This window comes from Bos indicus x Bos taurus, chromosome 14 (assembly GCF_003369695.1).
Source record: "Bos indicus x Bos taurus breed Angus x Brahman F1 hybrid chromosome 14, Bos_hybrid_MaternalHap_v2.0, whole genome shotgun sequence".
Lineage (NCBI taxonomy): Eukaryota > Metazoa > Chordata > Mammalia > Artiodactyla > Bovidae > Bos > Bos indicus x Bos taurus.
Genome location: NC_040089.1, coordinates 698,501 through 722,258, shown reverse-complemented (window position 1 = coordinate 722,258; position 23,758 = coordinate 698,501). Strand labels below are relative to the sequence as shown.

The 23,758-nt window shown below is 62.2% G+C and overlaps 3 protein-coding genes and 1 long non-coding RNA gene across 9 annotated transcripts; 2 read left to right on the top strand and 2 right to left on the bottom strand.

Annotated features, from left to right (window-relative positions):
- The first annotated feature begins 5 nt into the window (after positions 1 to 5).
- SMPD5 (sphingomyelin phosphodiesterase 5) lies at positions 6 to 3,225 on the top strand. The gene is made up of 7 exons (XM_027560611.1): positions 6 to 1,781; positions 1,876 to 1,948; positions 2,163 to 2,303; positions 2,415 to 2,504; positions 2,600 to 2,663; positions 2,740 to 2,875; positions 2,947 to 3,225. Exons 1-7 carry the CDS (start codon positions 957 to 959, stop codon positions 3,037 to 3,039), a joined length of 1,422 nt encoding a protein of 473 aa, XP_027416412.1. The 5' UTR covers positions 6 to 956; the 3' UTR covers positions 3,040 to 3,225.
- OPLAH (5-oxoprolinase, ATP-hydrolysing) lies at positions 3,100 to 12,855 on the bottom strand. 6 transcript variants are annotated; one of them, XM_027560413.1, is made up of 28 exons: positions 12,716 to 12,852; positions 12,033 to 12,256; positions 11,770 to 11,961; positions 11,176 to 11,275; positions 10,974 to 11,097; positions 10,776 to 10,797; positions 10,602 to 10,646; positions 10,369 to 10,534; positions 10,145 to 10,283; positions 9,984 to 10,051; positions 9,590 to 9,855; positions 9,391 to 9,503; positions 9,133 to 9,303; positions 8,858 to 8,995; positions 8,639 to 8,777; positions 8,392 to 8,504; positions 8,004 to 8,155; positions 7,275 to 7,435; positions 7,093 to 7,194; positions 6,848 to 7,022; positions 5,196 to 5,380; positions 4,931 to 5,077; positions 4,709 to 4,843; positions 4,382 to 4,531; positions 4,115 to 4,272; positions 3,869 to 4,029; positions 3,591 to 3,688; positions 3,100 to 3,308 (listed from the first exon to the last, which is right to left on the bottom strand). In XM_027560413.1, the coding sequence occupies exons 2-28, from the start codon at positions 12,201 to 12,203 to the stop codon at positions 3,162 to 3,164; spliced, it is 3,738 nt and encodes a 1,245-aa protein (XP_027416214.1). In that variant the 5' UTR covers positions 12,204 to 12,256; positions 12,716 to 12,852; the 3' UTR covers positions 3,100 to 3,161. The 6 variants fall into 6 exon arrangements, with proteins under 6 accessions (XP_027416214.1, XP_027416211.1, XP_027416212.1 ...); XM_027560410.1 differs by having other exon boundaries at positions 10,602 to 10,797; positions 12,716 to 12,853; XM_027560411.1 differs by lacking the exon at positions 12,716 to 12,852 and having other exon boundaries at positions 12,033 to 12,597.
- Positions 12,856 to 20,698: 7,843 nt separating this feature from the next.
- Positions 20,699 to 22,578, top strand: EXOSC4 (exosome component 4). Its single transcript, XM_027560588.1, has 3 exons — positions 20,699 to 20,925; positions 21,861 to 22,067; positions 22,170 to 22,578. Exons 1-3 carry the CDS (start codon positions 20,755 to 20,757, stop codon positions 22,527 to 22,529), a joined length of 738 nt encoding a protein of 245 aa, XP_027416389.1. The 5' UTR covers positions 20,699 to 20,754; the 3' UTR covers positions 22,530 to 22,578.
- Positions 21,540 to 23,734, bottom strand: LOC113903923. Its single transcript, XR_003514345.1, has 2 exons — positions 23,652 to 23,734; positions 21,540 to 22,090 (listed from the first exon to the last, which is right to left on the bottom strand). It is a non-coding gene; the product is annotated as an uncharacterized LOC113903923 (long non-coding RNA).
- Positions 23,735 to 23,758: the final 24 nt, after the last annotated feature.

Here is a 23,758-nt window from a genome sequence, read left to right as displayed (position 1 = left end):
TTTCTGGAAAATTTGGCGGGGGGGGGGGCGGTGCGAGGAGCAGAACCCCTTCTCTGTGTCTGCAGGCGGGAAGGGCAACCCTGGCCCAAGCTTCAGGGCAATTTAGGAGCCAACCGTAAGAGCTCTAGGAACCGCTTCGCAGCTGGAATGAGAAAGATGGGGGCCAGGGAGGGGAGGGCAAGGCAGCACCTGAGCAAGGCTAAGCAGCTCGGTCCTGGGACCCAATAGAGTGGCTCCCATCTGGCTCGCGTGCCCCGGAGGGCCAAGCCGGCCGCGCAGAGCTGAACCAACGGTCCTTCCCCCAGACTGGAAGTTTCTCGTGGTAGGCCTACAGAGCCGACGCAGAGCTGGCGGCTGGTTAGGCTGCTCGAGTCCGCCCCTAGTCTGCGGGCGTGTCTTCGTACTCAGGTGCTAGACGTCACGAACCGGGGCACAGTTCGGGGTTGGGTATACGCCGCAGTCTGGGCAGCAGGAGCGAAGGGCCACTTCACCCTGACTGGCGGGAGGAGGCAGAGAGCTGGACGCAGCGCGCGTCGCACTCCGTCCGGCCGCCGGACACGGGAAAAGTGCCGGCCTCCGCTGGGTGTGGGCTGCACCCGGGAGCTGCGCTGGTCCGCGCGGTCTGCGAGTTCTCCTTAAGGCTTTTAGGGGAGGGCGGGGCGAGGGGCTTCTGGGGCGGGACCAGGGTCCCTTCTGCTTTCCTTTTGGTTCTCTCCAACCGCCGCAGAGACTCCGCGCCAGTGAGCAGAGGGCGGTTTCCCGGGCGGCTCCGCCAGCGTCCGCACCCTCAAGCTCGCGGGGCACAGCGCCTTCCCGACCCCGCGCACAAGCTGTGCCACGTGGCCTTGACCCCTGCGACTCCCCTGCAGCTCCCGCGGACGAACGCACGGATCGACTCGCACGCTGGAAGCCAATGAGTCGTCGGAGACTCACACTGCCGAAGAGCCTCGTGCGCCATGCCATCCCCGCCCGACTGGCCCCCGACGCCCTGCGCCCTACGACCCTCGCCCTTCCCGCACCCTGTGCTGCACGCTCTCCACCGCCTGACCCGCGCGCTGCTTTTCCCGGCCTACTGGGCCCTGGACCAGCTGCTGGGCTGCTGGGCGCCGGCCGAGAGCCGGAGCGAGCAGAGCTGGCTGAGAACCGCCGCAGGCGCCGGGGTCGCGCTGCTGCTGCTGCTCGCGGCCCTGCCCCTGACTCTCCCGGCGCTACTGCTCTGGCTGCTGCTGCAGGCCTGGCGCCGCCCCTTCTGCTACCAGCCTCCTCCGCGGTGCTGGGCGCCCCCTGCGCCCTGGTGCCCCCGCACTGAGCCCGCGCGCAGCTTCGGCTTCTTCAGCGCAAACCTGTGCCTGCTCCCCGACGGGCTGGCGCGCTTCAACAACTTGCCGCACACGCAGCGGCGGGCCGCGGCTGTGGGCGCCGTGCTGCTCGCCGGCCTGCGGCGTTCGCCCTATGGGGCTACGGGCTGCGGTTCGCCAGTGCAGGCGATGCCGTGCGGGGTGCTGACAGGCGCCATGCCTGCGAGTCTGGACTTCGTGTGTCTGCAGGAGGCGTTCGATCTTCGCGCAGAGCGACGCCTGGTTAGCCTCCTGGCATCTAATCTGGGCCCGGTATTGTACGACGTGGGCACATTCGGCCTGCAGCCCGGCCTACACCTCAAGTTGCTGGGCAGTGGGCTGCTGCTGGCCTCGCGCTATCCGCTGCTGCGCGCCGCCTTCCAGTCCTTCCCCCACGCACGTGGCGAGGATGCTCTGGCCTCCAAGGGACTACTTTCCGCGCAGGTACCTGTCCCCTGTACGCGGCGCTCCCAGACCAGGGAGGGGCGGGGCTTGGAGTGGAACACGCGAAGGAGCACCAAGGTCCGTGGTGTTGCAGGCGCAGCTGGGCATCCTGGACGGGCGCCGCGTCGTGGGCTTCCTGCACTGCACACACTTGCACGCGCCCAGCGGTGAGCCCTGCCGGGTTCGTAAGCAGGAGGCCCCTCTGCGTGGCGGCGGCGGCGAGTCCCAACCCTGGCCAGCACCTCCCCTCCTTGCAAAGTTTATGCACTGCCCCAGCCGCCGCGAGTCCCTAGGTGGGCTAGCGGATCAGGATGGGGTGGGGCGGGGGGCGAAGCTGGGTGTCCAGGATGCGGACACCGGCTCCTCCGCCCCGCCCCGCAGAGGACGGGCTCCTGCGCTGCAAACAGCTGACGGTGCTTCTGGACTGGGCCGAGCAGTTCGAGGCGGAGAGCCGCCAGAGTGACGAGGCTGTGGCCTTCAGCGTGCTCCTGGGTGACCTCAACTTCGACAACTGCTCGCTAGGTAAGACGGCCCGCCCCCCCCCACACACACACACACCCTGCGCGCGCGTGCACACACACATACACACACACTCACATATACATACACACCCCGAATGTCACCTCTCCACAGACCACCAGCAGGAACAGGAGCACCGGTTTTTCAGCTGCTTCCGGGACCCCTGCCGGCTGGGCACGCGCCGGGAGCAGCCCTGGGCCCTGGGTACGCCGGGGCGGGGCAGCCGGATGGGGGCGGGCGGACCTCAGGCGGGCTCCGCGGAGACGCCCACTGATAACGCCCTTCCCCGCCCACCCCAGGGACGTTGCTGAGACCCTCGGAGCTCCGCCGCTCCGTGGCCTGCTCGCCGGAGATGCTGCGTAGGTGAGTGGCTACCTGGGGGTCAGACAAGGTCGGGAATGAGGGCTGCCCTGACCCTGGTGACACGGCCTCTCCTCAGGGCCCTGGAGCAGAAGAAAGGGCGCCGCCGCTACCTGGCAGGCCCTCCCCGTGGAGGCCCCCCAGCTGAGTCCTGGCGGGGCCGGCGCCTGGACTACATCACCTACCGCAGCGCGCCTGGAGGCCTTCTGAGCCCGGTAAGTGCCAGAGCTCAGGGTATGGGCCTGCCGTGCTGGGGCGACTCTCCAACCTGCCTCCCGCCCTCCAGGAGGTGGAGCAGGTGACATTCAGCACTGCCCTGGCCGGGCTCACAGACCACCTGGCCGTGGGACTTCGGCTCCGAGTGTCCACGTCCTCCTAAGGCCAGCTTGCAGGAGACAGGTGCCAGAACGGGTGGAAAGACGGACGGTGACACAGAACGTGAGCCTGGCCAGTCGCCAGGGGAAACGGCGACTTCAGGGATCTTTATTGTGTGGGCCCTCCTCACACAGCCTCCTGGGCCCTGCGGTACTCATACACGCTGCCCCTCTCCGGGAAGGCTAGGGGCTGCAAGGGCGAACCTGGCAGTGGGGCGGGGTCTTCCGGGTCCCCGTAGCCCCCACCGCCTGGTGTGTGCAGACAGAACACGTCCTGTGGAGCAGAGGGGCAGGATCAACCTGGGCCTGGCGCTGCCCTGCCTCCCTCTGCAGGCCCCATCCCCACGGGGCAGCGTGTCCATATCGGCCAGCTTGGACCCCGGAGCCCGGGTCCTCGGCCCCTTATTCTTTTTTTTTTTTTTTCGGCCCCCTATTCTTGCAGGAGCCAAATTAAACTCGGTCTCCGCTTATCTCCACAATTCCATTCACCCTCTGTGGGATGAGGGCCACTGGGGTGGGGGAGTGAGGATGGGACAGGCCAGGCCGCAGTCCTTACCCCGGGGTACACGGGCACCGAGGTCTTCCCACCCAGGTTTACTGTCCGGCCGTCCTTCCGGATGAGTAGGTTTAGGCCCCGGGCACCAGGCTCACCCCCTGCAGGAAGAGGCAAGGTGGGAGTGGCCCAGGAGGCAAGGAAGTGAAAGATGGGGGAGGGGGGTTGTTTAGTGGGGAAACAGGAGGACAGATGGGACAGGAGGTGGGTGGGGAACAGAATCCCCACGGCGATAGGGGCTGGGCGTGGCGGGGGGGGGGGGGGGAGGGGGAACCACTTACCCATCAGGCCATACGGCTGGAAGGCGCGGCGCTCAGTCAGCACGGACAGCAGCGCCTCCTCGCGGAAAAGCAGCTCACGGATAATGCCATCGCCGCCCCGGAAGCGGCCGCGACCCCCGGACCCCAGCCTTAGCTCGAAGCGGCGCAGGATAACCGGGTACCTGCACGGTCCTGGGCTCAGCCCAGCCGGCTCCGCCCCCGCGCTGCCCAGCCCCGCCCCCCCCGGGCCCCCCCCCCAGCCGTCACCTGCTCTCCAAGATCTCGGGGTCGGTGATGCGCGTGTTGGTCATGTGGCTGTGCACGCCGCTGCGCCCGTGCCAACCCGGTCCCGCGCCCGCACCGCCCGCCACCGTCTCGTAGTAGCCCATGTGGGCGTTGCCCAAGGTCACGTTGTTCATGCAGCCCTGGCAGGGGCAAGGGGTCGCTGCGCTGGCTGCGAGTGCAGCCCCTCCCTGCCGCCCGCAGCCCTTCCCCGCCTCTGGCCGCACAAAGCGTCCCCTGGGCCCACCGCACCTGGGAAGCGGCGCAGGCCCCGAAGGCCCCCAGGATGACGTCCACCACGCGCTGCGACGTGAGCACGTTGCCGCCCACCACGGCCGCGTCGGGGGAAGGGTCTAGGATGGAGCCTTTAGGAATCACCACGCGCACCGGAGCCAGGCAGCCCTGAGGGCAGAGGGCGGCTGTCAACAAGGAGGGGGGGTGCGGGGGTGTGTGTGGAGGGAGGTACACCACCTGCTCCCTAAGATCTAGCCGACCTTGAGCTGACCTCTCCCGGTCACTGAGGGTGACCCGGGCTTGGGATGGAGCCGCTGTCCCTGCACACAGCACAGACCCGCGCACCTGGTTGAGTGGAATGTCGCGGCCAACCAGACAGCGAAGACAGTAGATGAGCGCAGACAGCGTGATGGCCCGCGGCGCGTTGAGGTTGCCGAACACCTCCGGCCCTGAGCCGCTGAAATCAAACACCGCGCTACCCTGCCCACCAGAGTGGGGGAGAGGTCAGCAGCCCGGCAGGTGTGCCCGTGATGCCCGAGGAGGTACCCACCCCCTCCCAAGACTGACCTGACTCATGTTGATCTGCACTCGGAGTCGGATAGGGGAACCGTCGTCCATGTGGTCCTCTGCAGACACCTCCAGGGGCAGGCCCCGGGCCTGCCGGGCAGTTCCAAAGGCCCGGAGCATGTCCCTCACAGCGAGCTCCGCGTTTGCCTGGCGGGGAGTTCAGCATCAGCCATGTCCCTTCCAGGTGGGCCAGGTGCCCCTTCCTCCTCTGCCCACCCACCTGGGGGCGAGCACAGAGCTACCCGCTCTGCTGCCCCCGGCTCACCTGAATGTGGCCCATGTAGGCCTGCACCACGTCCAGGCCGTACTGCCCGATGAGCTCGCCCACCAGCTGGATGCCCTTCTGGTTGGCCGCCACCTGGGCGCGCAGATCCGACAGGTTGTCGTGCAGGTTCCGTGTCCCGCTGCAGCCTGGAATCTTGCCTGGCGCCCGCAGGGCTTCAGTCACCGCTAAATGGATGGGACCGCCACTGAGCCACCTGGGAGTCCCAGGGCCGCCTGGTGCCCTGCTCCTCTGCCGGGGCACTGCAGGCTCCACGTGTTGGCCCAGCACTGGCTCCCTACTACTCTGCTGACTCTTCCCCCATCCGCTGAACCTTCTCATCACACCCCAGTCCCCCAGGGCACCCTAGAATAGACAGGTAGCTTTGCTGTGACCACACATGGGCTGGAGGTAAGGGCAGGGGCAGGGGGCAGGTTCCCCGAGCAAACTCTCCCCACCACCTCCATTCCTCCTGCCCTACCTCCCACTGGCCCACTCTCCAGCCTTTTCTAGGCCTCCCGCCAAGAGGAAAAACCACTTCCCTTATTTAACCCCCCCCTCCCCACCAGGGCCTACCACTCGCAGCCACAGCCAATCACTTTGAAAGAGCATCAGCATGGCTGTCTGTTCCCCCATCCCTGGCCCCAGCAGACCAGGACAAAGCCTCCACCCATGGCAAGCAGTACAGGTTCGACCCCAAGGACCACTCCGTGCCTTGGGAAAGCGCCTCTCCTGAGTCTGGGTCAGAATCCTCTCTGAGGCTCCCTGGCCACCGGGTCCTCTGCCTGTCCGTGTCCCTCAGGGGTCCCTGCCCTCTGCCCCCACCCCGCACTGACCCAGGCAGCAGCCAGGCCTCGGTCCCTTTATCTGTGTCCTCACACCCACAGCAGCACATGGTCTGGTCACCCATCACCTGTTCTCACTCTGAGATGCCCCCGGGGGTCTCACCCCTGGCAGCCTCACACTGGCCGTCCTGCCCCCAGGTCCCACCAAAGCTGCTGCCCCACCTCCTCAGCAACCACAGAGCCAGAACCTCCGTCCTACAGCTGTCCAAACTTCATTCCCTCCCCCATGCCCAAATCCCACCAGACACCAACCCTGACCTCCAGACCACCTTCACCCTTGTCCCCAGCTTGAGGCTCAGCATCCCCCAGGGCAGGAAGAGCCCTCACCCCACCCCACCCCCGCCTGGCCTGCAGGCCATCCTCCGACCCTCTATGTACTGCATGTCAGCAAGTGCACCAGCAGACCAGCTCGGGCCCAGCTGAAGCCCTTCACAGCTGCCCCGCCACCTATTGCCCTGACCCAGGCCCATGGAAGCTCTCCAGGAGCCTGTAGCCCCTGGCACCCCTGTTTGTCTGCAGCCCCCAGACCCAAGGCAAACCAGTGTATTAATTATAAACAGAAGCAGCTGCCCACCTTGAATTAGGCTTCTCCCTCTCCTGCACCCTTGGGTGTCCTGGCCAACAACCCACCCCCAAACCACTGAGGCCTCCCTGGGCCCAGGCACAACTTAGCTCAGCGCCTCTGATTATCTCTGAGAGATACTGTGCAACCACTCTGCGGGGTCACTGCCTGGCTACCCCAGCCTGGAGGCTGGCCTGGGGGGAGGGCAGGTAGGAAGCAGCCAGATGTACCAGCCCAGTGCCACTCACCCTCTTCCTGGAAGACTCCCCCATGCACAAGTTTGAAGGAAAGGAAGACCGCGCCCTCCTGCTGCAGGCTGGTGGAGTGGGGGGGCATGGAGCCTGGTGTGATGCCCCCAATGTCTGCATGGTGCCCACGGCTGGCCACATAGAACACAGGCCGTGTCTGACCCGGCCAAAACACCTAGGGGTGGGAGCAACGGTCAGCAGCGCCGGTGGCCCTCCTCCACAGGTCCCTGGGCAGTGCCCCTCACCGGTGTGATGACAGTCAGGTCTGGCAAGTGGCTGCCCCCCGCGCTGGGGTGGTTGCTCAGCAGCACATCGCCGGGGTGGAGATCAGCCCCCAACTGCTGAATCTGAAGCCAAGAGACAGGTGCAGAGTGGGGAGGGGGAAGGGCTGAGGGGTAGGGGCGTCAGGGGAAGGGGCCTCCCGAACCTGGAACTGCACCGTCTCCTGCATGGCACCCAGGTGCACAGGGATGTGAGGGGCGTTGGAGACCAGCCCCCCGTCGGGCCCAAAGAGGGCGCAGGAGAAGTCCAGACGCTCCTTGATGTTGGTGGAGATGGCCGTGCGCTGCAGGATGCGGCCCATCTGCTCTGGGGGCACATAGTGACCAGATGCCCGCTGGCCCCATGTTGCCCACAGCCCGGCCTGGGTACAGAGGGGCGGGGCCCACCGCCTTCAAGGCCTCTGAGTCCCAGACCCAGGACCCGAAGCGGGTGATGGTGACGGTGTACCTAGACACGTGAGGACGTGGCCAGACGTCTTGCTCGTGCCAAGGGCAGCCCTTCCCTTCTCAGCCCTGCCCGGTGCCCCCATCAACCCCACGCCCTGCCTCCTGCAGTAAGAACCCAATGTTAGTGGCCCCAGCAAGCACCTAGCCTGACCCTGAGCCTGGGTTCCCTGTGCAGAGCCCAGATCACACGGTGCTGGGAGGGCAAAAGCACCCCCCTGCCCCAGACCTGCAGGTGCAGCAGGTCCATCCCAGGGCTGGGGCCACACTGCCTGCCCCACTGCTCAGAGGCTCTGCTTCTGCCCTTCCCCCGATCGCACTTTCTCCCTGCATACCCCTGCCAGGCACCCCAGCACACACTGCCCAGCGTGCAGACCCCCACCCTGCACCGCAGGGAGCAGGTGAGGGAGCAGGACTGTGCAGCCACTCACCAGCAATGCTCATGAAGCGGTGGGAGAAGATGGAAAGGTGGATGGGGTCAAGCTGCGTGCCCACCACGCTGGCTGTCTCAGCCCCCACAGAGATGCGGATGTCCCCAGTCTCAGTCACATCTGCCTGGCAGCCTGGCTCCACCAGGATGGTACTGGGGGCAGGGGAGCAGAGGGGCTGGAGAAGCCAGGCCAGACCCCCACCCAACCAGGGTCCCCACATACCCAGGCCAAGGAACATCCCAACCGTGAAGGGACCCCAGAGTCCTCCAGACTCCTGCAGCTGGGGCCAGAGGACCGACCCACCCCCCCCACCCCCGCCCACCAGGGCCCCACAGTTCACCCTGGGCCTCACCCCACACACCCCCACCCCAGCCAGGCCTCAGCCCACCTGTTGCTGTCAATGATGAGGCAGGGCCCCTGAAGCTTGTGCCCACAGCCCAGCTCTCCCAACAGGTACACAGGGGTCTCCTGGTAGCCCCCCTCAAAGTAGCACTGGGTCATCTGAGGAGGGTGTGGGGTGAGCAGGGTTCCAGGCCCAGAGCTCTCCCTGACTCCCCCTCCACTCCTGTCCTCACGTCCCAGTGGCTGTGGGTGGGTGGGTGGGCGGGTGGGTGGGCACACGTGGGATCACTAACCTTATCTACCCGGGGAGGCCCACTATGGGCTTTTGGGACGTCCTCGAGGCGAAGGCTGCTGCTGCCGGTGCCCCTGACCCGCACGTCATCCACCACCACCGGCCGCTCGGGAATAATGAAGCCGAACTCCCTCATGTACCTGCGTCCCGAGGGGACTGTCAGGGGCGGCAGCCAGGCCAACCCATGCGCCCGGGCTCCTGGGAGGTGGAGGTCACATACCTCTCCACAAAGGCTGCCCCAAAGTCACCAGCTCGGGGTGAGCGGGCACTGGCCGGGTGCTGGTGGGCAGACACCATCAGGGCGCAGTCCGTGCCCTGGTAGCGCAGGTGCAGGAAGCTCTCGGTGCTGATCTGGGACCTGCAATGGTGGCAGGTGGGGGTGCTAGCACAGGGGGCCAGGTGGGGGCGCCTCCTGCAGCTCTCAGAGCCTGGCCCTCCCCGACTGCCACTGACGGGACCCCAAGTGAGGTGGCCTGGTAGCCCCCAGAGCCCCACCTGGGGAAGCCCTGGGCCCGCAGGGCCTCCACACACTGCTCCTCCAGGCGGCCCAGCCTCTGGTCCAGCTGCGCAAAGGTCTCGGGAGCATATGGCAGGGAGCAGGGCTCCTGCGCCTCATGCACCACATCAGCCAGGGCCAGCCCCAGCGCCGACAGCAGCCCACTGTGCCTACAGGACAAGGACGGCAGAGCGGTGGGTACAGTGTCTCCCAAAGTGGGACCCCTCCCCGGACCCATGCACTGCACCCAGACACACCTGTGAATGTGCACAGTGTCCATGCCCAGGGCCCGGGCAATGGCACAAGCATGCTGCCCACCAGCTCCCCCAAAGCAGGCCAGCACGTGGGCCGAGGGGTCATGACCTCGTGCCTGGGGAACCAGAAGGGGATCAGTGGCCCCTACATCCACCTGGCCCCCCCAACTCCCCCTACAGGCAAGGGCAGAGGTGGGCGTACCTGCGTGAGTGCACGGATGGGCCGACACATGGCCTCGTTGGCCACACGCACAAACCCCATGGCCACCTCCTCCAGGCTCAGCGGGGAGGCCGGGCAAGGCCCATTGGTCAGGAAGCTGTTGACCTCCGTGGCCACAGCCTCCAGGGCCTTTTGGGACGCCTCCGGGGACAGTGGCTGGTCCTCTCCCGGCCCAAAAATGCAGGGGAAGGAGGCAGGCAGCAGGCGACCCAGGACCAGATTAGCATCCGTCACTGTCACAGGGCCCCCTGGGAGGTGTGGACAGTGTGGGGGCTGGGGGCTGTAGGTGGGTGCCAGGTGTGGCCAGTGGGGGTGGGGCTGGGGGAGGGGCTGGGCTGTGCCGGAAGGGTCTCAGGGAGAGTATGCCGGCGCTTACCTTTTCGGTAGCAGGCGGGGCCAGGGTGGGCTCCCGCAGACTCTGGCCCCACCACGAAGAGGCCCGACCTTTGGAGAGGGGACTGGCGTTGGAGGCGGGTTGGGAGGCGGGTTAGGAGGCGGGGCTGGGGGGTCCCCGCACAGGTGCAGGATGGTACTGACCTGAAGAAGAGGCGGGAGCCCCCACCGGCTGCCACAGTGTTGATATCCAGCTGGGGGGCCTGGAGGGTGACACCAGCCGTGCTGGCCTCGAAAACATGCTCAAACTCGCCAGCATAGCGGCTCACGTCGGTAGACGTGCCTGGTGGGGGTGGGGAGCAAGGACACCCAGATGCTGCCCAGCCCAGCAACTGAGGCCCCCGGACCCCACCCTCTGGCCCTCATACCTCCCATGTCAAAGCCGATGACTGGCTGGCCGCCCTCCACCCGGTAGGTGGTGGCTGAGTAACCAACCACGCCCCCCGCAGGGCCGGAGAGCACAGCGCGGGAGCCGCTGAAGGAGTCCATGGGCGCCAGCCCACCGTCGGAGCGCATGAACAGCACCTGCACGTCCTGTGGGCAGGCGGGCGGTGAGGGGCGGGTTGGGGCGGGCCAGGGGCGGGCAGGGAGGGGGTCTCACCTTGAGCTGACCCTGGAAGCCACGGCGGAAGCCCTGCACGTAGCGCTGGATGGTGGGCGTGAGATAGGCGTCAGCACAGGCCGTGTGCCCCCGGGGCACAATGCGCACCATGGGCATGGCCTCCGAGGACAGCGACACATGCGTGAAGCCCAGTTCCCGGGCCAGGGCGCCCACCTGCTGCTCGTGCTGGGCCCACCTAGGAGGACCGAGCGCCACTGAGACCCAACCCCACCCGCCGGCCCGCACGCCGCATGCCCGCCCCTGCTCCACCCGCGCCCCGCGCCCCGCACGCCGTCCCGCCCCCCACCCCCAGCATGCCGGCCCAGACCCCGGCCCCCGCCCCGCGTCCCCGCCCCACCACAGCCCACTCACGTGTACGAGTGCATGAGCACCACGGCCAAGCTGCGGATGCCCCGGGACAGGAGACCTTCCAGCTTCCCTCGCAGGCCCCCCAGGTCCACAGGCTGCTGCACTTCCAGTAGGTCCCCTGTGCAGCCTGCGGGGAAGCCGCGGGGTCGGGGTCAAAGGCTGTCAGTGCCTGCTGCCCCGCCCCCAGCACTTGGCGGCGCCGTACCTTTCACGGGTGTCCCAGCACCCGGCTCCCCTCGATAGAGCACCACCCGTTCGTCCACTTCCAGCACCTCCTCGTACAGCGTCTCGGGCATGGGCACGGCCTGAGGGCGGGCAGAGGCTCAGAGGGGGCCCAGGCCTGAGGGTCCTTGCTGGGGTCCTGCGTGGATGGGGCGATGCAGGCAAAGGGGATGTGTCCCAGTGGGCAGCCCCAGGAGACACAGTCAGACGGGATGGTCCCAGGAGACAGTCAGACTGGGTGGCCCCAGGAAGGCCCACCCGGTGTGGCTTTCTGCCCCCAGGCATCTGAGTGCCGTCAGCTGTCTGCCCTCACAGAGCTGCTCCATCCCAGAACCCCCCAGAGGGGCGAGGGTCAGCGTCCAGGACAGGGCAGAGTGGAGGACAGGCCCAGGACAACACGTGGCCACTCAGGGCTGGGGGGGACTCAGTGTCCCACCATGAGTGTCCAGAACCTGTTATCAGCTGTGGCCTTGGGCTAGCACTGACCCTTCCAAGGACTGCCCTCCCTGAGAGGCCTAGGCACCCCAGGGAAAATGTGCTCTGCGGAGTCAGCCACCGCTGAGGTGGATGAGCTCACCAGGTCAAAGAGGTCCGCGCGGGCCTGGGTGCCCACGTGCAGCAGGTCTCGGAACCCGCGCGTCACCAGCAGTGCCACCCGCTCTCCCCGCCGTTCCAACAGCGCATTGGTCGCTACCGTGGTGCCCATGCGGATGCTGGCGATGCGACTGGTGTCCAGGGGCCGGTCCCGCGGCAGCAGCACGCCCCCCTCCTGGAACCACGTGGTCAGACTTCAGGCCTCTGGCCCAGAGACCCCTCCACCCGCCACCCTGCCCTGCCCACCTGCTCCAGGACGCGGCGGATGCCTTCAGTGGGGGCGTCTGCATAGTTGGCAGGGTCTTCTGAAAGCAGCTTTAGGACCCTCACGTGCCCCCCTGGGCACTGGGCAAAGACATCTGTGAAGGTGCCTCCACGGTCGATGGCAAAATGGAAGCGCCCCTCCGGGCCACCCATAGTGATGGGGCTGGAGTCCAGCAGCGACTCCTCAGCCGGCAGTCCTGGGAGAACTGGCCAGAAGCAGTGGGTCATCCATAGGCGGGCAGCCCTGAGCAGAGCTGGGATGGGGAGAGGACGGGATTCCGGGCCCAGAAGGGGCCCTGGGTGGAGTCAGAGCTGGGCAAGTCCGGTCTGGGCCTAATGCCCCCTGTGCCTACTCCCCAGTTCCAGTGCCCAGGGCTGCGGCGGAAACCCAGGGCCTCCTGGAGCAGGACTTTCCGAGGAGGAGGTGCAGCAGGAGCCCTGGGGCTGGGGTTTCTGGACCCTTTAAGCAGGAAGAGGCACTTGCGTTGGGGGCAGGTGAGAGAAGGCTCACTGCCCGAAGGCTCGACCTTGGAGCAAGAGGGGACGGGGACCGGGCGGAGCCTGCGCAGACGGCCGGCCGGGGCCGGGGCCGGGAGGCGAGGAGGAGCGCGCGGCGGGGGCGATCGGGGGCAAGGGGTGAGGAGAAGAGCGGGGAGGGTCCCCACCTGGCCTGTCGGCTCCGGGTCGCTCGCCGTCAGTTCGGCAGCCTGCCCGCGCCCGCCCCCAGCCCGGAAGCGGGACCCGCCCCCCGCACGACCGGTCCCGGCGCTCCGGGCTCTCCGGTTGCGTCAGGATCGGGCGGCCCGGAGCCGTCCCCTCCCTCGGCCGCGAGCCATCCCGAGTACGGCGGGGCGGGGCCGAGCTGGGCCGGAGGGCGGTGGGCGTCTCCTTGCCGATCCCCGCGGAGGCAGCCCTGTGCCGGCGCGGCCCCACCCCGCGGCCCGGCCCGCGGGCACCTGGGCTCGGCGACCGCCCGGCCCTCCGCCGGCTCGGAGCTCGCTGGGTGTGGACGCCCCGGGAAGCCTCTTCCAGGCGCCCCGGGAGAGGGGAGCAAGCTGCCCAGACGACCTCGGAGTGCGCCCCAGCGCGCCGCGGTTGCAGGGACGGGGGAGTCGGGGAGCGACGCGGGAGGCTGGAATTGACGGTCCTGGCAGCCAGGAGTTCGAATCCTGGAGAAAGCCTTCGCTCTCCACAGGCGCTGTGGGCAGGGGGCCCTCCACACCACCCTCCCTGGCCGACCCTGCGGCACTCCTGCTGATGTAGCCAGACAGCAGGTCAGTCCCGTGACCACCAGGGGGACGGCTGCCCCTCCCTGGCGTGCTCCTCTGTGGACTGAAAGCTGCCTGGCTGCCTGCCCAGCTCTGAGGTGGGCTCAAGCTGTGAAGGGCTCTAGAAAAGGAACGGTGGGGGATAGGCGGTTTCCCAAGAGCAGCAGCAGGTGAAGGGGGCCCCCTTACCTCAGAGATCAGGCAGACAGGGGGCCAGACGGCTAGGGACATCATCCACACCCTGGCCCCTGGCCCACCCCCAGCTTTGCACTCCCTTGCTGGCCTTTGAAGCTGGTCCCAGGAGGAGAGGGGGAAGTGGGCTGCTTTAAGGGCGCAGGCTCCGGGCTGCACGCTGGCTGTGGCAGGGCTCCCCACTGACCGGCCTCTAGCCACCTCAGTGTCCCCCATATGTTGGGGGGTTGAAGGGCAGTCACATGGCTCCCTCCCTTTGGTCCACCTCTGCTGCACCCCTGAAAGAGCCCCCGTTCCAGACCCCCCTTCCTCCACAGCCCCTGTCAGCACCTGACAGGACACGGCCCAGGGACACAAAGGGCCCCCACTTTGCTACACGGCTGAACTGGTGGAGCCTGTGGCCCCCGCAGAGTCCCCGGCCCGGCGTGCACCTCTCTCCACATCCTTGAACTTGATGGTTCTGCGCCGGGGGAGCCGGGGACTGGCAGCCACCTCAGCCAGGAGCCCGGGGCCACAGAAGCTCAGGCTGCTGCCCCGGTTCCTGAGCACCAGCTTCAGCTCCTGGTTCTCCTGGATGAGCTGCACCAGCCGCCGCAGCTCCTCGTTTTCCTGTGCCAGCCGCTGGATCTCCTGCCGCAGGCCCTCGTAGCTGCTGAGGAGGGACATGCCCGGCAGCGGTGGGCAGCAGCTGCTGGCGGCAGGCAGGCTGGCCAGGGGGCAGCGGACCCTGCCATTGTGAGGTCAGCGGCTCCCTACCCCCCACCGCAGCCACATTCCGGGGCTTCAGAGCCAGCACCCAGCAGTTCCGAGCACCCTGAGCGGGGCACCTCCCGATCTCTGGCCTCTGGCTCATGAGTAGAGGAGCCCAGATCTGCCCCAGACTTGGGAGTCCCTCCCGGAAGCCCCTCCTGGTGGACAGAAGGTTCTGGGTCCCAGCCTATCATGGTGGTGTTGCAGGAAAGGAGCTGAATGATTCAGGCGTCCCTCCTCCCCACTGGCCACCCGCTGCTCATGCCAGGTTGTGGGGCTGGGTCTCTGGGCACAGTCCCAGAGGTGGTGGTGGCCAGCATATCATCTGAAGGGGGCAGGTGGGTGGACGTTTGAGCTGCCCTGAGGGAGGGGGTGTGTCTGGCCCAGCAGCAGCAGGAGCTGGACTGGCCTCAGAGACTCTGGGGGGTCAGAGCTTGGGGGCGCGGGGTAAGCTCGCAAGCACCTTAGGGTAAGCGCAGGAGGTCCTCCCGTGCGGATGGCAGGGAGAGTCATTGTCCCATGAAGGACAGGCACCCCAGATGAGGCACCACGTTCAGGGCCACAACCTCAGGGAACAGGGTGGGGCAGGCAGCAGGGAGGCCCCAGCAGACAAGGACAGCAGTTCCTGAGGGCAGGGGAGCCCCCTCAAAGGCAACAACTGGGTTTGTACTTGAGAACATATGAAGGCCTTCCTTCCTTCTCCCCATGTGTTTTCTAGTGGGATGGTTCTGTGTAGTTGCCATTATTTTGAGTCATTTCTTCCATTATGATTTATTTCATGTCGTTTTTTGCATTTTGCGGGCCTGCTCACTGCAGTTTCCACTTGTTAGCCAGTAGTGCAGAGGAACCTAGGAAAGATGAGAAGACAAGGCCTCCCCCTCAACACCCACCCATGGGTCAGACCCCAACAGGGTGAGAGGCCAGGCAGAAGGACTAGCAGCTCCACAGGACGGCGGAGCAGGCTGACTCTCCTAGACGCCAAGCGTGGAGTCGAGGAGGACAGTGGAGGTCTCAGTGAGAAGTTACCTAAGAGTTCAAACACGTTACCAGAAACGTGAAGGCTTAAAACAGCAGACATTTATTCTCTTCCAGCTCTAAAGGCCAGAAGTCCAAACTAAGTCTTATGGGCTAAAATAACAGATAGTTCCTTCCGGAGGGTCCGGGGGAGAGTTTGTTCTTTGCTGTGTCCAGTGGCCAGCACTCCCTGGCTTGAGGCTGCCTCACTCCACAACTCTGCCTCCAAGGTCACCTCTCCTGCTCTTCTGCATCCAAATACCCCTTTGCTGCCACCTTGAAAGGACCGTCATGTTTCCATGGGGGCCCCCTGGATACTCCAACACACATGCTCCTTCTCAAAACCCTTAGCTTAATCATATCTGCAGAGTTCCTTCTACCACAGAAGGTGACATTCATGGTCTCTGGGAATCAGAACCTAGCTATCTCTGCGGGTATTCTCCAGCCTATTATGCCGGCTGGATGTGGGGCAGACTTGAAAGTGTTCGCCAGGTGCACCCTGATTCATCAGCAAAGGACAGCTCACCACTGACTTGGGAGCTGAAGCACAACCTTTGCCCAGCCGGTAGCTGAACGCTCCACTGACTCAGACGCGACTTCTCAGCAGCTGGGCTTAACTGTAAGAGGGGGTGGGGGGGAGGCGGGGGGCTGAGTAGTACGTCGGAAGCTTCATACCGTGGAGGAACATACTCCACAGAACCGCACCGACAAGCCCCAGAACTAATGAACTAACTGCAACAGCAACAAGGCCAAGGAAGAGCCCGCTGGTCACAGCCCAGAGTTCCTGCAACAGATCAGTAACTCTGCCAACTGGCCGCTGACCCCTCTTGGGATGGACCACCGCTGAGATGCATCCATGCTGCCCGGGGGGCCTGGGGCAAGGGCCAGATTCACTGTGAAGTCAGGAGGCTCAGGATCCCTCCAGGTCAGGGCCTCAGCAGAGTGTTCACAGGGTTGCACACTCTGTAAAATTTCCAAAAGCATGTCATCACAGTGAGGTTAATTTTCTATTCCCACTGCACCCAGCATTGTGTCATTTCTTCCCCTGCCGTTGGGGACGGGTGGGGGCATGGTGGGCTCTGCTCAGGCAGGCTGAGGTGGGAGTAGCTGCTCCCTGGTGTCGTTCAGGTATTGCTGTCATTCTGGTACAGAAGTGACTCTCAGGAACACAGCCGCCTCTCTGTGCTGGGCGTCACCAACATCAGGCTGATGGAGTTGGCTAATTTCTTCAATTCAAAAAACATCTAAAATGTGATAAACAGCCCCTAAAGACCCTGAAATCTTAGGGCTCATATGTAAAAGAAATCTGATAGAGGTTTTCTCAAATTTAACAATTCTGAGAATGTACACAATATTAGATAAAGCTACCATCTGGTAGCTCAGATGGCAAAGAATCTACCTGCAACGCAGGAGACCAGGATTCGATCCTTGGGTTGGGAAGATCTCTTGGAGAAGGGAAAGGCTACCCACTCCAGTATTCTGGCCTGGAGAATTCCTTGGGGTCACAAAGAATCTAACACAACTGAATGACTTTCACTTTCACTTTCTAGTATTCTTGCCTGGAGAATTCCATGGGCAGAGGAGCCTTGCAGGCTACAGCCCATGGGGTTGCAGAGTTGGACACGACTAAGCAACTAACAAACACAGCTAAAGGGAGATGATTGGACAGCATCATCGACTCAATGGACATGCATCTGAGCAAACTCCAGGAGATGGTGAAGGACAGGGAAGACTGGCCTGCTGCAGTCCATGGGGTTGCAGAGTTGGACATGACTTAGTAACTGAACAAGCTGAAGGGGCTGTTACCTGAAAACAACTTTATACCCAAGCTAGTTAAGTTATAAAAATAATCTTTGATTAAACATGTTAGAGGGGAGACTAAACTATCCTCTCTTTATATAGAAGGGGACATCATGAAAGTGTCACCATCTTAAGAGGCCATCAGATTTTGTATCCACAAAGCACAGGGGAAACATGTTAGAGAAATATATCAGGAAGTTAAGTGAGGACATTATGTTTGTTTTTTGTGTTTTGTGATGTTTGTGATATCGGTCAACTTTAAAAATTTGTGTTGAGACCTCCTTGGTGGTACAGCCAGTGGTTAAGAATCCACCTTCCAATGCAAGGGATGCAGGTTGAATCCCTGGTCAGGGAACTAAGGTGCCACATGCTGCAGGGCAACTAAGCCCTCATGCTGCAAAGACCCAGTGCAGCCAAAAAAATATTAGTGTTCTGTGTTGGGACTTCTTTCCTCGCTCTGTTCCCTTAATTTTGGATATACAATCTTGTCCTCCTTCTTAAAAAGGGCCCTGAGATGGCTCTCCTTCAGAAGACAGTTGCAAAATTGCTGTGTCTGGGAACCTAGGTTTCAGGAGGGCTCCTGCCATTCCCCAGTGAGAGGGGCTCAAACCTCAACTCTTTGTACAAATAAATGTGCTTTATGCCGAACCCCTGCTTTCCTCTTAGGAGTCCAGGTACGTACCAGGCAGAGGGTGCCTATGACTGTGACCAGCCCCTATGAACACCCTGGGCCCTGAGTCTCCAGTGAGCTTCTCTGGTGGCCAGCATGTCACGCACCATGTTGCAATTTGTTGCTGGGTGAATGGAGAGTGTCCCCTGAGATTTCTCAGGGAGAGGACTTTGGAAGGAGGCACCTGGTTTCCTCTGACTTTGCCCCAGCAGGCTTTTCCCTTTGATTTTCATTAACATCCTTTCCCTTGAATCCTGGTCATGAGTACAATTCTGTGTGCTGAATTCTGTGAGTTCTAGTAAATAACTGAATCCAGGGCCACGGCTGCTCTTGGGGATCTTCAACACAGCTCCCAAATCTGTATAAGCTTTATACCCCTCAAACCTGAATCCACCCAGGTGTGTACGCTGTGACTAGAACACAAAGGCCAGAGAACCAAGGGGTTCTCATTCCTGAAGTGCCCAGACCTTAAACCAGAGATACTACTGGGGGTGGGGGGTGGGGGCGGGGGAGGACACTTGCACGAGGGGCACAGCAAGGCATGCACTATGAAAAGAACAGCCAGCCCCCCCAGTCACTTTGGGCTCCTTAGGCCCAGAACCAACATTATTCTGATTATCCTGAGCTGCTAGGGCCAACCATGCAACAGGCAGGGCACCCAGGGGCTTCCACCTGCGTCAATGGACTACAGCAATCTTGACCTAGTGAGAACAGAAACACGAAGTGTCCACAGTGCTGAGAAAAAGGCCTGTGTGACTCCACCGGTAACCTGCTCAGTCCAGCTGAAGAGCCGAGGGTGAGGGCACTGAGCCAAACAGAGGATGACAGCCATCACGGCCATGGCCCAGGCGCAGTGACAAGGCCTCGTGCAGCAGTATTCCAGACCACCTCAGAGGGGTCACTGTGCCTGGGACTTAGGCCCAAGCCCACCACAGCATGTCTGTTCCACCTGCTCTTCCCACAGCTTGACACTGAACTGCTCCTGTGGACGGGGAGGGGGCACCATGTCACCTCCCCTTGAGCCTGGCAGACCTTTGTGACTGCCTTGACCCAGAGTCTGGCAAGAGTGACCCTACTGACTTCTGGAGGCTAGGTCTTAGAACGCCACGAATACCCACTTTGTCTTGGGAGGCCACCTTGGTGCCGTGCTTTGCGGAAGCCCAAGCTGGATGGAGAGGCCACATAAAGGTGTGCTGTCTCTCAGAGCCCCAGTTGAGCCCTGGCCAACAGCCAGCACCTGCCACCAAAGACGTGAGGGAGGAAGGCTTCACGACAATGCTGGTCACCATCAACAATGACCACAGACAGGAAAGCCCCAAGTGCACACGGCCCTCAGTCCCTGTCAATGTCGCCTCCCTGTGGTCAGTGTCACAGCCCTGCTGATTTATCCTTCCACGCTCAAACCTGAAGCATGGGATCTGGCTTCTAAGCACTGCAGAGGAGCTGAATAATGCCCTAAGTTTAGTCCTAAGTTGTGTCTGACTCTTACAACCCCATGAGCTATAGCCCACCAGTCTCCTCTGTCCGTAAGATTCTCCAAGCAAGAAGACTGGAGTGGGTTGCCATTTCCTTTTCCAGGGGATCTTCCCAACCCAGGGATCAAACCCAGGTCTCCTCCACTGCAGGTAGATTCTTTACCAGCTGAGCCATAAGAGAAGCCCGAATAATGCAGATGAGGAGGGGAATGAGCTCCCTGATGGTGACCTTGACCACCAAGCAAAAGGTATCTGGAAACAAGAGGCAGCTGTGGAGGAAAACATTTCATCTCTCCTCCTGTGAGCCCCTCCGCTGTTCCAGGGCACTTGCATCAGGCCAGGAAATTCAAGAGGAATGGCAGTAACCCTCTGAAGGGGGAAGGATTATGTAACTTTTAACATTTATTCCAGGTGGGAAAGGAGGGAGAATGTAACTCCCACACAGCCTTCACTCAGAAAGTCACTGCACTGGGGTTCCATCCCCCAGACCCCCGGGACACACATCCACTGCCCACAATGGGGTGGTTGCTGGGTACATTCTACTTATTACTTGATACTCGTATCAAGCAAAAAATTAAGAGTTCCACAGGATTACTTGGACAGATCTGATAAAATATTTTTGAGTTAAATGCAGAAGTGTATGAAACAATGCCATTTTTAAAAATAAGAGTTCCAAAGGCCATTATATGGCTGTACATGTACAACTGTATATACATGTGTCTGTGTGTGACTTGGATGTAATTATGAGTGTGGAGAAAAACATGGAACCATTTTTTAAGCTATAGTAGATAGGGGGATGCTTGCAGAGAAAGAAGGCAACATGGAAAACTGAAACTAAAAAATCTGACCATGTGTACGTACAACATAAATATGTCTGCTTTTTAAACGGACAAATGTAAAACCTAAACGGTTAAAAAATTAAAAACAAACAAACAAACAAGCGAACAGAGCGTATATCTCAGCTTGGGAGAACGCCTGCATTTATGATTGCGGAAGAACTTAAGACCAGCAGTGGCGGCTATCCTCGCAAACCTCGAGGGAGATGCCAAGCGTCAAGCAGAAGTAAAGGCGAGCCAGCGGCGCGGGGAGCGCGAGGCTCAGTGGAGAGGCAGAGGGAGAGGCGGCGGCGCGGCGGGAGCCCCGCACCCCGGGTCCCGGCAAGGGCCCGGGCCGGCGGCGACCAAGGCGGCGTGGGGCGGGCAGGCCCGGATGGTAGAAGGATCCGCCCCCACGACAACCCGGGAAGAAACGACACGGCGACTCCACGTCCAGCATGCCTCCAGCCCTGCAGGCGCGAGCCCGTACCGCAAAAGGCCTCAGGGGTCCCTCCACGCGCCCCAGAGCCACAGTTCCGCACGGACCGGAAGTGAGATATGGTGCCCTCGGGCACTCTGGGAGAATCGCAGGGCTCCAGAACCGGAAGTTGGAGTCGGTGCCCCGGAAACCGTAGTCCCCGGGAATCGGAAGTGGGGAGTCAGTTCTACCGGGAATTGTAGTTCTGCCGAGCGCTCAAGCGGGGTTAGCGCCCGGGCAGCATGGCTGGGCTGGAGCTCCTATCGGACCAGGGCTACCGAGTGGACGGGCGGCGCGCTGGGGAGCTGCGCAAGATCCAGGCGCGGATGGGTGTATTCGCGCAGGCCGACGGTTCGGCCTACATCGAACAGGGCAACACCAAGGCACTGGCGGTGGTCTACGGGCCTCACGAGGCGAGTGGGCGCGCGCGAGCCGGGCTTCCTCCGAGGGCAACTGCGTCTGTGAAGGGCTACCAGGCTGAGTAGAGGCCTCGGGGGTGAGGCTGGCGCCCGCCGCCTTGTGGGGCCGCGGCCAAAGTCCTAACAGTGTCCTGCACGATGGTCCCTGCCTTTCCCCAGCGCTCGCCACTCCCCTTTGTTACTCCTAAAACCGCCAGGGCCGCTCCCACTCGCTCCCTCACCTCTCAGCTCCACTCCGACGTCACCTCCGGGTGATACCTCACCCCATCCCACCCGACCACCTTACCCACCCTTTACAAGTCAAGTTTCCTTCTTTACATCCACACACTTATCTGGTTTCCCGCACCCGCCTCCTCAGACATAAATTTAACTTATTTCTCACTGTTTGTCTCCTCACTGGAACATAAACTCCGTGAAGACAGAGAGTGTTAATAAAACCGCTTGGGTTTATCACCACTCCAGCGATGGAGACTTAAGGCCAGAGAGGTAGAAGCATGGCAGTCTTGCAGAGCAGAAAGGCTGGTGATGGGGAAGGAGGGGAGGGTAATTCCAAATGAGACTGAGGGATTTCTAGGGAAGCAGGAATTCAGGACCTTTGTAAACAGGGAAAAGATTCAAGATTTTTAATCTCACGCGTGATGGAACCCTTTATAAGGTAAGCAGTATATGTATTGCGTGGAGGAGGTAGAATCAGACGATATATGTAAACAGATTCTCATACAAAGGAAGCATGGGTCGGGAGAGGACGAGTCAAGAGTGGAAACAGGGAGGCCTGTCAGGAGAGAGATCCAGGGGCGATGGTAGCTTAGCGCCTGGCCCAATGGCCCTCCCTCGGGCTGTGTTTTGCAGGTAAAGTGGTTGCTTGTTGGGATGTTGGAGGTAGAGGGAGGAAGGGCCTGGCTCATGTGTTCTCCCCCACCCTACCCCAGATCCGAGGCTCCCGGGCACGAGCCCTGCCTGACCGGGCCCTGGTAAACTGTCAGTACAGTTCTGCAACCTTCAGCACAGGGGAACGCAAACGGCGGCCACACGGGGACCGCAAGTCCTGCGAGATGGGTCTGCAGCTGCGTCAGACCTTCGAGGCAGCCATCCTTACACAGCTGCACCCACGCTCCCAGATTGACATCTATGTGCAGGTGAGCAGGCAGCAGCCCTCAGCCTGTGGAGAGGAGAGAGAAAAGAGGAGGGGTTGGGGTTCAGCGGCTTGAAGGACTGATGCCACTGGGGGGTTCCTGCAGGTGCTGCAGGCAGACGGCGGGACCTATGCAGCTTGTGTGAATGCAGCCACGCTGGCAGTGTTGGACGCAGGGATACCCATGCGGGACTTTGTGTGTGCCTGCTCAGCTGGCTTTGTGGATGGAACAGCCTTGGCAGACCTCAGCCACGTGGAGGAAGCAGCTGGGGGCCCCCAGCTGGCCCTGGCCTTGCTACCAGCCTCAGGCCAGATTGCACTGCTTGAGATGGATGCCAGGCTGCATGAGGACCACCTGGAGCAGGTGCTAGAGGCGGCTGCCCGGGCTTCCCGGGATGTACACACCGTACTGGACCGTGTGGTCCGGCAGCATGTACAAGAGGCCTCTGTCTTGCTGGGGGACTGAGCACATGGCCACCCAGGCCCAGAATAAAACCCAAGCACCTTCCACTGTACTTTTATCTCTTCCCCACCGCACTTCCTTGCCCTTGGATCCTGGCCTGGTGCTGGCTCCAGCAGTGACTAAGGGTCCGCCCCCCAGACATGCACTACACACCCCTTGCAGTCAGTCCTGCTCACCCTGCTCATCAGGGTGCTTCAGGTGAGCACCCTGGAGAAGGGGGATGTCCCTGAATGAAGTGAGCAGCCTGGGCCAAGAAGGGTTCGAGGTAGCTGGGCAGTGAGACACAGCCTGGTATAATGAGCCACGCCCCAGGACCATGGAGTCTGTCATTCTTATCCCAACACATCCAGAGTCCTGAGCACAAGTCCTGAGGGGTGGCTTTGGGTATTCACCATGGTCATGTGGGGGCCGTGTCCCACATCCTCTGGATTGTGGCTTGGACTGAAGGGTCTCTTGCCCCCTTAGGAGCCTTTTGGGCCTGTCCTGCTACTTACCTTGGGCTACAAAAGTACAACAGACACATAATGTCACCTGGAGTCTTCTCAGTTCTGACCCTAAGTTATACAGACACTCCCTGCTGCCCCACCACTGCACCTTCGTCTTTCAGGCTCCCCCTTCTTCCACCTCAGACCTAAGCCCTGACCACCAGCCCCTGCAGCCTGAACCAAGGGGCTGCTGCTTCTCTAATATCCCAGGCACCTCCTGGCCCAGACAGGGGTGCTTCCCACTTTCTACTCAACACACCCCAGCTCCTTTGAAATCCTTTGGCCAGTAGTATCATGCACCTTCTTCCCTGTGGTCATCTGACCCCGATGATTTTGGTTCTGGGCACATGCTTGATTCCACTCGGCTGGTTTTGGTTACCGACATCCATTGGAATGGACCCGCCAACGCCTTGGCTTCTCTGTCCGCGGAAGCCCCCTCACATCCTACCACGGCACTCAGACCGGTCAGTGCCAGTGGGAGCACCTTCAGAAATCTGGCGTCTATGCTCTGATCGCCGCTTCCCCTTTTACTCTCAGCTGCCCTATTCATCACTCTTCTCTGATTCCAGTTGAAGCCGAGCTTTCTCGGGCGGCCGGTAGTCTTCATTGCCTCCGGTGCCGCACACTGCGGGTAGCCTACCTGGAGGCCGCCCCCTCTCGACCGGCTACGGGCTCTGGAACGCAGACCCGGCTTCGCTCCCTCCACAGCGGTTCTGCTCTGGGCATGCGCAGCGGCGCGAGAGCTGT